The sequence below is a fragment of the Anomaloglossus baeobatrachus genome, chromosome 9 (assembly GCF_048569485.1).
Source record: "Anomaloglossus baeobatrachus isolate aAnoBae1 chromosome 9, aAnoBae1.hap1, whole genome shotgun sequence".
In the NCBI taxonomy this organism is placed as follows: Eukaryota; Metazoa; Chordata; class Amphibia; order Anura; family Aromobatidae; genus Anomaloglossus; species Anomaloglossus baeobatrachus.
The window spans coordinates 115840301-115852606 of NC_134361.1; the positions used below are offsets into that span (position 1 = coordinate 115840301).

General features: G+C 42.0%; 1 protein-coding gene across 1 annotated transcript; it reads right to left on the reverse strand.

Annotated features, from left to right (window-relative positions):
• Window positions 1-8244: 8244 nt before the first annotated feature.
• LOC142250595 (zinc finger BED domain-containing protein 5-like) lies at window positions 8245-10044 on the reverse strand. The gene has a single exon (XM_075322775.1). It carries the CDS (start codon window positions 10042-10044, stop codon window positions 8245-8247), a length of 1800 nt encoding a protein of 599 aa, XP_075178890.1.
• Between the last annotated feature and the right edge of the window lie 2262 nt (window positions 10045-12306).

Below are 12306 nucleotides of genomic sequence, written 5' to 3' on the forward strand. Positions count from 1 at the left end.
CTTGAGTCACCGTCCCATGCCTTATCAATATGTTTTTGGTATCTGTACAAACAAATCATATGATTGATTGTTTATTAGTGAGAGTCGTTAGGCATGGTAATAGGACACGTACAAGCATGATCCATAAAGGGGAGAGGTAGAAGAACAATCGGAGACTTTCAGCACCCAAAAACAATGTGGCAAATCTCCGAGGCATACGCCAAAGCCTCAAAAAAGCCGAACTTCCAGATAATTTCTTGTCCCTAATATCAGAAAATTTGATGCACAAAATAAGGGAGCAAAAAATAGGGCGTGGGAGGCATGCAGCCTTAATAACGGTCATGATTGTGAAATATGGTAGATTTCTCAGAAAAGTTCCTCCAAAACCTGGCAAGTATGTTTACACTATAATCCGAACCACTCTGAATTTCAGCCTAATGTTGCCAAGATCTTGCCATTAGCAGATATATTTGGTTCTTGTCTAGAATCATGCTGGATTACCAAAGGACCAGGAGGATTTTATAAATAAATATATGTTCTGGTCACATTTATTACTGGTTAAAACAACAATTCAAAAATCAGCTTTGCAGTCCCCAGACCACACACTATTAATATGGTTTATGTTATCAAGTAAATAACAGAAGACTATGGACTATGGCGACTATTGGTAACTTGGAGACTTCACACATTCTGAGACCAGACCAGGTGTTTAGCTAATCTTTGTCCAGCAGCCTTTAGAGGATGAAGAGTTTATTGTTTTACCAACTAGAGGCAGATTATTAACATTCAGGTTAATTAGAGGCAGAGCAAAATATTTATCTTTAGTATTAGGAAACTAAAAGCAAATGTGGGTCCAAAACACAGAAGACATGCAAATGCAAATCTCTGTTATTGATTTTATATATATATATGTATATATATATATATATATATATATATACACATATATATATATATATATATATATATATATATATATATATATATATATATATATATATATATATATACAGTACAGACCAAAACTTTGGACACACCTTCTCATCTCTAGAACAACTGTTAAGAGGAGACTTTGTGCAGCAGGCCTTCATGGTAAAATAGCTGCTAGGAAACCACTGCTAAGGACAGGCAACAAGCAGAAGGGACTTGTTTGGGCTAAAGAGCACAAGGAATGGACATTAGACCAGTGGAAAACTGTGCTTTGGTCTGATGAGTCCAATTTTATATCTTTGGATCCAACCACCGTGTCTTTGTAGCAAAGGTGAACGGATGAACTCTACATGGCTGGTTCCCACCGTGAAGCATGAAGGAGGAGGTGTGATGGTGTGGAGGTGCTTTGCTGGTGACACTGTTGGGGATTTATTCAAAATTGAACACAGCTCCGCCCCTTTCGGCCATGTTTTTTCCATCTCCTATATAAGAAAGTCCTTAGTTACCCCTCTCCACCCACAGCAGTTTTTAATTGCAATGAGATGACACACAGTTAGGGTCACAGAGCTAGGGACCCCAATATAGAGATATACCTTGACGAGGTCTTGGGGCTCAGTTACATTGATCAATGCGATTGCTAAATATCTCCTTTTTCCTAATATTCATGGCAGGTATGCAATTCATTATTCACATGTTCAAATTAGCAAGTAGCATTTTTCATTGTATATTCCAATATTTTTCCATATGCTTGAGGCATTATACCATTATCTATGTTTGATGTGCAGCCTTATTCTTGTATAGTATGTAATTTTTGGCTTGCACTCATAATATATATTAGTGCTCACTTCAGTTATCCTATTCAGTTATTCAAAATTGAAGGCATACTGAACCAGCATGCCTGCCACAGCATCTTGCAGCGGTGTGCTATTCCATCCGGTTTGCGTTTAGTTGGACCATCATTTATTTTTCAACAGGACAATGACCACAAACACCTCCAGGCTGTGTAAGGGCTATTTGACTAAGAAGGAGAATGATGGGATGCTACGCCAGATGACCTGGTCTCCACAGTCACCAGACCTGAACCCAATCGAGATGGTTTGGGGTGAGCTTGACCGCACTTTGAAGAACCTAGAACATAAGACATATTTTCAATTGTTTCACACTCTTTTAAGTATTTCATGCCACATGTTTTAATTCATAGTTTTGGTGCCTTCAATGTGAATCTACAATTTTCAGAGTCCTGAAAATAAAAAAACTCTTTGAATGAGAAGGTGTGTCCAAACGTTTGTTCTGTACTATATATATATATATATGTATGTGCGTGTGTGTATATATATATATATATATATATATATATATATATATATATATATATGCTGTGTATATATATATATATATATATAGATAGATAGATAGATAGATAGATAAATAGATAGATATTATGCCCCTCTCCTGCTTTGACTTACAAAAACTGATGTGACCTCAAAGTCTTCTGAAAAGAATGGCAGCTGCAGGCTGCTATTTTTGGTTTTGGGGGGGTCCAATAGGCACAGGTATTCCCAGCCTGAGAATACCAGCCTCAAGCTGTCAATCTTTATCATGGCTGAGTATCAAATTTGTGGGGAAACACAAACCATTTTTTTTAAATTATTTATTTAAATATTTTGCTTTAAAAAAGCTGCATGTGTTCCCTCTTATTTTGATGAACAACCAAGATAAGCGCATGGCTGTGGGCTGCAGCCTGTAGCTGTATGCTTTATCTGTGCTGGGTATCAGAATATGGGAACCCTATGTCAATTTTTTTATTTATTAATTTTTACTCCAATCTACAGTGACCCACAGACAGGGTGTGTGATTGCAAGCAGTAAGACTGTAATACTATTGTATGAACTGAGGATTTCGATTGCGTTAGGGCAATGACAACCAGAGACGGGTCTTGGTGCAAAGACGTTTTATAATATGCAACCAACAATATGTACACAGAACAGAACATAAACACAGTAAATACCTGCCAGGTTCGGAACAAGGGGAATTCCCGGTACCGCGCACCGGACTCCCCCAGGGAGACCACCAGGAGCGAACCCCTATACAGGGGCTGTCTGGCGATCACCCCAGAAGGCCTAAATGCGCAGCAGCTGGGACACGAAAGGGCAATAGGTATAGTCCAAAAATGTCCGTACGTGATGTGAGTCCTATGGTATATACACACACACACACACACACACTGTACACACACACTGTATATACACACACACACACTGTATATACACACACACACTGTATATATACACACACACACTGTATATACGCACACACAAACTGTATATACACACACACACACACTGTATACACACACACACTGTATATACACACACACTGAAATCCCACATAAGGAGCGGGTAAGCGGATACCCAGTCCCAGTTGATTCCACTAATCCGGCCAATGCGGCTGTGGGATCCAGTCCATCCCCGCTTACGGCAACCACCTTACAACCACCACCCCCAGCCTCAGCAGACGCCGAGTTTTTGATGCCACCCGTGGTGTACGGTAATTTGGGGAGTACCGCCACTGCCGTTGGGAGTACCCGGGGTGATGAACTGGGGCAGCAAGGTGTTGTAACCCTCCACGGGTAGGGTGAATGCCCCGGGACTCAGTGAGGGGTGCCGTGGGGTGCAGGGGTCACTCTCGTTCTCACTCAGTTCATAAGCAGACACTGACAACCGGGTAAACCAAGTCTCTGGGTACCGCTGCCGCTGAAGGGAGCTCGTCTGGGTCCCGTCCCCAATGGTGCTGCCTGGTGATCTGTGACCTGCCTCCTGGCAGTTAGTTTGACTTCAACTTGATGGAACTAGCCGGACCTCGCTCCCTACTATGGCTAAGTATGGGAGCTTGCTCTCAGGGCTCACGCTTGGGATATTATGGACTGTTTTGGATTTGGAACGTCCTATCCCCCTCGTTGCGCTAATGCCCCCATTCTGGAGCGGGTGGGAACAGATCATAAAGGCTCCGTTCTCCTCAGATGAAGTGTCAGGTTGCCTGAAGCTACTCCCAGACCTAGGGTCCGTGTACCCCGTCTTGCCACCGGTCCAGGTGACAGTGCTAGGCTGCCAGCTATCCTCCTCGACAGGTCCGATCACCTCGCCACAATCCCCTGCGACCGGTGGTCCGACTCCTCTAGGCCCAGACCTCTAGCTCTTCTCCACACTTACTCACTACACTCCTCACCTCCCCTCCCTGACCCCGCAGGTGGGCGACTCTATTCCACTTAAGCCGTCCACTGGTGTGTCTGGTGGGTGTGGTGCAGGGTGTATCTAGGATTTGATTTGCTGTTGGAGGCAACACCATTTATTTAGGGACCCAGAACCAAGAGAGAGGTGGAATGCTGCACGGAAGGGCAGCTTGTGCAGTACCCTGTGACAACCTGATAGTCCAGGAGCGTCACAACAAGTGTTGACAAATTAAAATCTTGGTGGAAACGTATCTTCTGTTTCATTTCTTATCCGTTAAACGAGAATGTGCCACAGCGAAGCATGGCAGCGTACAGCTAGTAATAATAATAATAATTAATAAAATACCCAAAGGCTCGACTTATCTGAGTGTTTTCACCAGAAATCTGGGACTTTGATAAGTTACAAAAGTTTTGTTCAACTTGAGATTGTGCAAAAATGTTGCCACTTTTGGTTGTTTTCGCAACAGTTTTACCCAGTTCTGAATGGGCACACCTAGGGTAGGACGGGGTGAAAATATAACAGCAGTAATATAAATAAAAATAAACATGACGTTGGTGTCAGTTACACTGACTGATAAGAAGTTATGAATGTTGAGTAGTTACTCAGAGATTACAATTTCCTTAAGGAACAAGGAAGATGTATTTCAGTGAAATGTATCCCACTATTTATATACTTCACATAACTAATAAATCTTCAGCTTTTTTATATATATGATATAAAAGTTGTGAGACGTAAAATTCTGCAGATACCGCACTCATCTAGTTGGTTGACTCCCCCTTATGTTATCTCTTGAGTCACCGTCCCATGCCTTATCAATATGTTTTTGGTATCTGTACAAACAAGTCATATGATTGGCTGTTAAGTGATAGTCGTTAGGCATTGTAATAGGACACGTACAAGCATGATCCACAAAGGGGAGAGGTAGAGGAACAATTGAAGACATTCAGCACCCATGAAAAATGTGGAAAATCTCCCAGGCATACGCCAAAGCCTCAAGAAAAGCCAAACTTTCAGATAGTTTATTGTCCTTCATATCAGGAAAGGTGATGCACAAAATAAGGGAGCAAAATAGAGGGCATGCGAGGTGTGCAACCTTAAAAAGGGGCATGATTGTGAAATATGATAGATTTCTCAGAAAAGGTCCTCCAAAAGGAGCCAAGTATGTTTACACTATAATCCACACCACTCTGAATTTCAGCCTAGCTTCACCAAGACCTTGCCATTAGCAGATATATTTGGTTATTGTCTAGAAACATGCTGGATTACCAAAGGACCAGGAGGATTTTATAAATAAATATGTTCTGGTCACATTTATTACTGGTTGAAACAACAAATCTAAAATCAGCTTTGCAGTGTCCAGACCACACATTGTTAATATGGTTTATGTTATCAAAGTAAATAACAGAAGACCGAACTAGGACTATGGCGACTATTGTTAACCTGAAGACTTCACACATTCTGAGACCAGACCAAGTGTTGGGCTAATCTTTGTCCAGCAGCCTTTAAAGGATGAAGAATTTATTGTTTTACCAACTAGAGACAGATTATTAACATTTCGGAATAATTAGAGACAGAGCAACATATTTATCTTTACTATTAGGAAACTAAAAGCAAATGTGGGTCCAAAACACAGAAGACATGGAAATCTCTGTTATAGATTTTCTACGTTTCTCTCCCTGCCCTGCTTTGATTTACACAAACTGATGTGACCTCAAAGTCTTCTTCTGAAAAGAGTAAGCTGATTGTTCATGAACACCATAAATGAAGCAGAGGACCTGTAGAGCCACAAAGCCACCAACACAGAAGAGATGAAACGGAGACATGAGGCAACTCAGAGGGCTGGGAAGCCCGGACCATCTAAGGTCAGAAACGATTCCTGCAATTTTTTCTTGAAGAATCTCTAAGAACTCAATGTTGTAGATGACTCTTTGAGCTGGCTATTCCTGTGGAATGATCTGTCTAATTTTACATTTCAATTCAACTATTGTAGACATTAGATTTATGAATACATGAAATACAAAATTGATTCAACAATATATGTTTAAGGACTAAAATGTTAAACACTCAAGATCTGATTAATAGCAAAGACATTCTGATCAACCTCCATAGACTAAGAAAAGCTTCAATATTCAAGATGTTCCACTGTTCTTTAGGCCAACAACTCTACGAGCTTAAGGCCTCATTCACACATAAGTTTTTGACGTACGAGAAAAAGGGACCAAGTTTCTTCAGAATGCCATCAGCATGTCTTCAGCTATTTTCAGTCATGAAATAAAAAGTTTCTCCACCTTCTTTCTATCAGTCAGTGAAATACAGACAGCACACGGATGGCATCTGAATGTTGAAAAATGTTTTTACTGACCCATAGACATTTTATTGTCAATTATGATCCGACCCTTGGATATATATCAGATGTGGGATTCCTTATGGCCCACTCAGTCCGAGAAAAAATCTCACATGTGAACAGCCCCATAGATTGTCAAAAACACAGATAGCACTCGTACATGAAAAACTGACGTGTGAATGAGACCTTCACAACGGGCCACAGGTTTTATCACGTTTGATTATTTGATGGTCAGTCAATGTTACTGTAAATTGATTTTACATATGGCAGAGAACAGAATATTTATTAATTGTGTTCCCTATGGTCTTATTTCTCTGCCATCCACATTTCTTGTGTTTATTGTGTGTATATGTTGCTTTTAAAATTGGTGATAATCAGTTTTTAATAAATCTTATACGGTATATTGACAAAACGGTATAGATTTGCATTGCGGTATCAGGCAGCTACAGTATGATTATTTTTTTTTAGTATTTTCGCTGCCTTTTTAGGCTTGCGGATATTTCAGTATTTCCTTCTACTGTAGGGTAAATATGTTTATATGTGTGTAACCAATATAGCAGTGATGTAATTCTGTGCTCTACATTATGCAACATCCGGTATCATCACACCTGTGTATTGTCCCAGAAAGAAAACTTCTGACAACTGATATTTAGAATGTCACATGCCTTTCTACATTCTTAGAGAAATCTAGGTATCTCACCATGGGCAAATTACCATTGATCTAAGGGGGCCGAGAAGGTAAGAGGGCCGACTGCTACTTCTAAATAATATTCTTTATTTCTATAGCGCCAAGATATTCCACAGCGTTTTACAATTCAGAGGGTCATATACAAACAATCATAAGTAACAGTTATAGAAGATACAATAATTAAACAAAAAAAAAAAAAAACAATCCTGCTTGTAAGAGCTTACAGTCTACAATACCTAGATGGTAGTCAGGGTCAAGCCTCCAGCGTAGCCCTGTCTCCTGTCCAGGACCTGCCAACTGTGTCCCCACCAACCAGGGAACCTACCTGGACAAAGATGCCCCAAAAACCCACCAACAAGGTATGACAGACATTGGAAAAATAAACCACATACACCCCAAAACCCTACACCAGTATCAATACAGGAAATACAAGTAAGGAATAATAAGGGAAGGAAGAAGAAAAACAAACCACTTCCACCAACCGCAGCAGACAGCACAGCAGCGAGCTCCATGTCCTCTTTGCTTCCAGGTTAGATCCTAAATGAATAGAATAACCAGCACATTACCCAGGAAGCAGAGGGCTTAAATCCAGGCCGACAATTGATTAATTACTGCCAGCTGAGCAGTCTCCTGATGCAAAAGAAAGTGCATTAACCCAACGGGTGTTGAAAGGAAGAAACTTGTTAAAAGTGCATGGTCTAGATCAGTGGTTCTCAACCTTTCTAATACCGTGACCCCACAATACAGTTCCTCATGTTGCGGTGACCCCCAACCCAAAAAATAATTTTGGTGGCTACTTTAAAACTGTAATTTTGCTAGTTATGATTCGGAATGTAAATATCTGATATGCATTATGTGTTCTCATTGCTACAAATCAAACATAATTTAAAAAATCACAAAAACAATTATATGTTGAGAAATATTTATTACGAATTCCAATAAATAACATTTCACCATGGCATAGCATGGGTTGAAATATAACAACAATTTTAAATAACATTTCACCATGGCATAGCATGGGTTTAAATATAACAGTAAACAGTGCAATATTTTGCTACAGTATGCTGCCAAATTCAGTGAGATCGTTGTGGTTGCTTCTTGCTTACCAATTCAGAAATTCTTGGGGCAGTCTTTGCAAGGGCACAGCGAAGATCATTTTCCACAACAAGTCTACTTCGGTATTTAGACTTGATTACCAGCAATCTTGAAAACCCTGTTTCGCAAAGATATGTTGTTGGAAAAGGAAGAAGAAGGCGCAGCACACTCTCAGACAGAATAGGATATAACTGTAAACTCTTAATCCAGAATTTTGTCAGTGGCATTGTAGAGAAATCTGTTCTCGCTGCATCATTGTTAATTAGGTCGATGAACTCTTCTTGCGCTGTCTCCGGAACATCTTCAACTTTCACTGTGAATGGACTTCTGGCAAGTGCAAATGGGGTGTCAGGTAGATTAGGAAAGTATGATGAAATTTCCTCTGAAAGCATGTGCAAATGTTCTTTCACAGAAGTTATCATCATAATTTTGTTGTCTGGCTCAATGTCATGTTCCTCAAAGAAGGCAGATAATGTAGGAAACATGTAAATTTTATTTTTATCCAATTTATCTTTCCAAAGCTGAAGTTTCATTTGGAATGATCTCATTTTTTCAGACAAATCGAGGCACGTTGCATTTGGTCCTTGCAGTGATAAATTTAAGTCATTCAAGATGACAAAGATGTCCACCAAGTAAGCTATTTTCTGCAGCTCAGTTATATCGCTAAACAGTGCTTCGAATTGCGGTCTTGCTTTCTGATTAAAAAACGTTTTCAGTTCTGCACGAAGCTCAAAGACACGTTTTAAAACTTTTCCTCTTGACAACCATCTGACTTCAGTGTGAAATAACAGAGCATTGTTTGGCGCATCTAGATCGTTGCACAGTTGGCAAAACAGCCGACTGTTTAAGGCGCTCGACTTAACAAAATTGACACATGTTATGACGCTTTTCATTACTTCTTGTAAATCTTGCGGCAGTGCCTTAGTCGCTAATATTTGGCGATGTATCATACAGTGTATTCCGATTGCTTTTGGCGATTCATTTTGTACCAAACGCTGAAATCCTGAGCGACATCCTAGCATAGCAGGAGCGCCATCTGTGCATACACCGCAAACCTTTTCCCAGGAGATGTAATGCGCTTTTAGAAAAGAACCAACTGCATCAAAAACATCATGTGCAGTTGTTGTTTCAAGTGGTTTGCAAAAAAGAAACTCATCTTTAAAGTCGCCATCATTAATATACCTTGCGTAAACCAACAACTGTGCACAGTTTGCCACGTCTGTAGATTCGTCAAGCTTGATACTGAATATTGGTAGTGGTGCAGATTTAATTTCCTGGATCACCTGATCAAGAATATCAGCAGACATGTCCTCTATTCTTCTGCGGACAGTGTCATTAGATAAGGAAATTGCATTCAATTTCTGAACATATTCATTTCCAATTATCACTCGAACTATGTCTTTTGCAGCTGGCAACAGTAAATCCTCACCAATGGTGTGAGGTTTCATAGCTCTGGCAATTATGAGTGCCACCAAATATGACGCTTCAACAGCTGCTACATTGTGTTTATGGTACTGGCCACCAGTGTCAAATCTAGATTTCTTGAGTCCATCAGCTTTGCTTCTAAAATAGCTGATATCCTTGCTAGCAAAGAGTGGATGCTTGCTACCAAAATGCCGTTTTAGTTTGTTCGGCTTCATAGATTCAGCTGAGAGAACTTCACAACAAATAACACATTGTGCTTTCTCAATTCCTGCTGTAATTATTGAGGTAAAACCATACTGCAAGAAATCCTCAGTGTATTTTCTTTTCTTAATATTCTTTTCTACACGATTCATTGTCATGAGACGGTTTGCTAAAGAAAAAATAAAAGATAGTCACGTCTAAAGAGCTTGTTAAAGTTTCCTATTATTTACTATTCCCTGTGTTGTCTTCTATTACACACCTGTTACTATGACCAGGGGGCCGTATTCACATGCTTAAAGCGCACCTGTCACCCCCCCTGGACCCTATGAAGCTGCTGCCATTACCTTGTGGGTGCAGTGAATAGCATCCTAATACACCTTTTCTTATCTTCTTCATCGTCAGGAATGCTCAGAAATTCATCTTTATAATCTTCTTGGCAGCTCCACAATCCATAACATCGCATTACGTGTGTCCGGCACCGCCCCCTTAATCAGGGCCATCTTAACAGCGCACTGTCAGAGCACTGTCTCTTTATACACACACACACTGACATATAAACACACACTGACATATACACACACAGGTTCACACACACTTACAGATCCTGGTCCTCCCCCTCCTCCTCTCTGTAGTCGGCTTGATCTTTACACTTTCAGGACCTGCGGGTCATGTGATAAGGTCCTTTACCCCTCTGTGTGCAGGAGGCTGGAAGGTCCTTCTCAACCCGGCTCCTTTCATGATTAACTCCCCTACACACCTGTTTAACCCACCTATGGGCAGAGGGGCCCCTAGGACTCAGGGGCCCCCGGGCAGCCGCCTACCGTGCCCAATGGGTAAGACGGCCCTGCCCTTAATTAGACATCCTTCCTTATTACAGGGATAATTCTCCATTTGTCACTTCTTTTAGGTTTCCTATAGCTGGGTCAGTAAGCTCCATCCCTCAGCTCTTGGGCACATTTCTCATAGAAAGCCTCCCTCCAGATTCATCCAGTTCCCCCCTAACCCACAGTCAGTGCATAAAAGTATAAAACAGGACATTCTGCTTTAAATGACCAGTTATTGAGCCACAAAAATAACTGGTAGATTCCCAATGTCTGGGAGTCTTACTTGTTACTCCGGAGGGGATGGGGGAGGTGTCTGTCCGGGGGCACACTGTAACACAGTGATGGCGGCGGATCACTGCTGGGTACCGAACGGCTCTTTTATGGCGTGCTCTCCCGCAGCCCTTCAAGCCGATTACCGATGCCGGCAGCCGCGTTCGTCCTGCGTCCCTGGATTCCATTGCCAGATACGTGTCACAGATTCCGGATCTGTCCTGGCTGCACCAAACAAGAAGAGGGGACGTCGGAAGTTGGTATCTCCCTAGATCCGATGCGCGATCGATTCATTTTCCTGCGGGGATCCCAAAGCTATGCCGGGAGTAATGCTAGCAGTCCTGGCATACGGGGGAAGGTGGATGGGGAGGTGAGAGAGGTGGCGACCCCCAGGTTGAGAACCGCTGGTCTAGATGAAGAGATGAGAACTGTCCCTAAGGCCTCTGTCACATGTTCGTGCCTCCGGTACGTGTTTGGCAGTTTTTTCACGTACCGGAGGCACGTACACACGTGGACAGATGATTTCATAATGGTTTGGACACACGTAAGTATTTTGGAACAGAATGTGTGTCCGTTCTGTACTTATGTGTGTCCGTGTGTTCCTCACGCCGACATGTCCACGTTTTCTCCGGCAGCACGGGTGTCACACGGCCCACACCCATACCACACGAATGTAGTGTGGATTCGGTCCCGTGTGACACGCGCCGGAGAAACACGTGTCATTATTTTAAAATTAAAAAAACACATACTCACCTCCACCAGCCCTGCAGAATCTTCCACTGCAAACAGTTGCTGCCGGCTACCCATCATTATGAGCGTGTAAAGGAGGTGGGCGTGCTGTCACGGGCTCTAATCTCCGCCCCTCCGCTCGGCCGGAAGCAGCATCAGCGGGGAGTGGGCGGGGCTGGAGCCGAAGATCAGTACTCTGGACAGCAGCAAGGACCATGTGAGTATATAAATTACCGGTTTTCCATGTGTTATCGTGGATAGCACACGGAGAACACACGTGAACTGCAGGTACTGGAGACACATACCACATGCAACACGCAGGGAAAATACGTGTCTTGCGGCACGTGCGTGATTTCCACGGGAGTGTGGCAGAGGCCTAAGACTGTCCCTACTCATGTGACAGTGTGACAGATGAGGGTGGATAGGTATGGGGGTGCCAGGCTGTGAAAGTCTTTGTGAAAGAGTACAAGCAATTTAAATTGAATCCTATAATGTATGGGCAACTAGTACAATGACTCGCACAGAGCATAAGTGTCAAAATAATAATTAGTCAGATAGGTGACAGCATTAAGGATGGACTGGAGAGGGGAA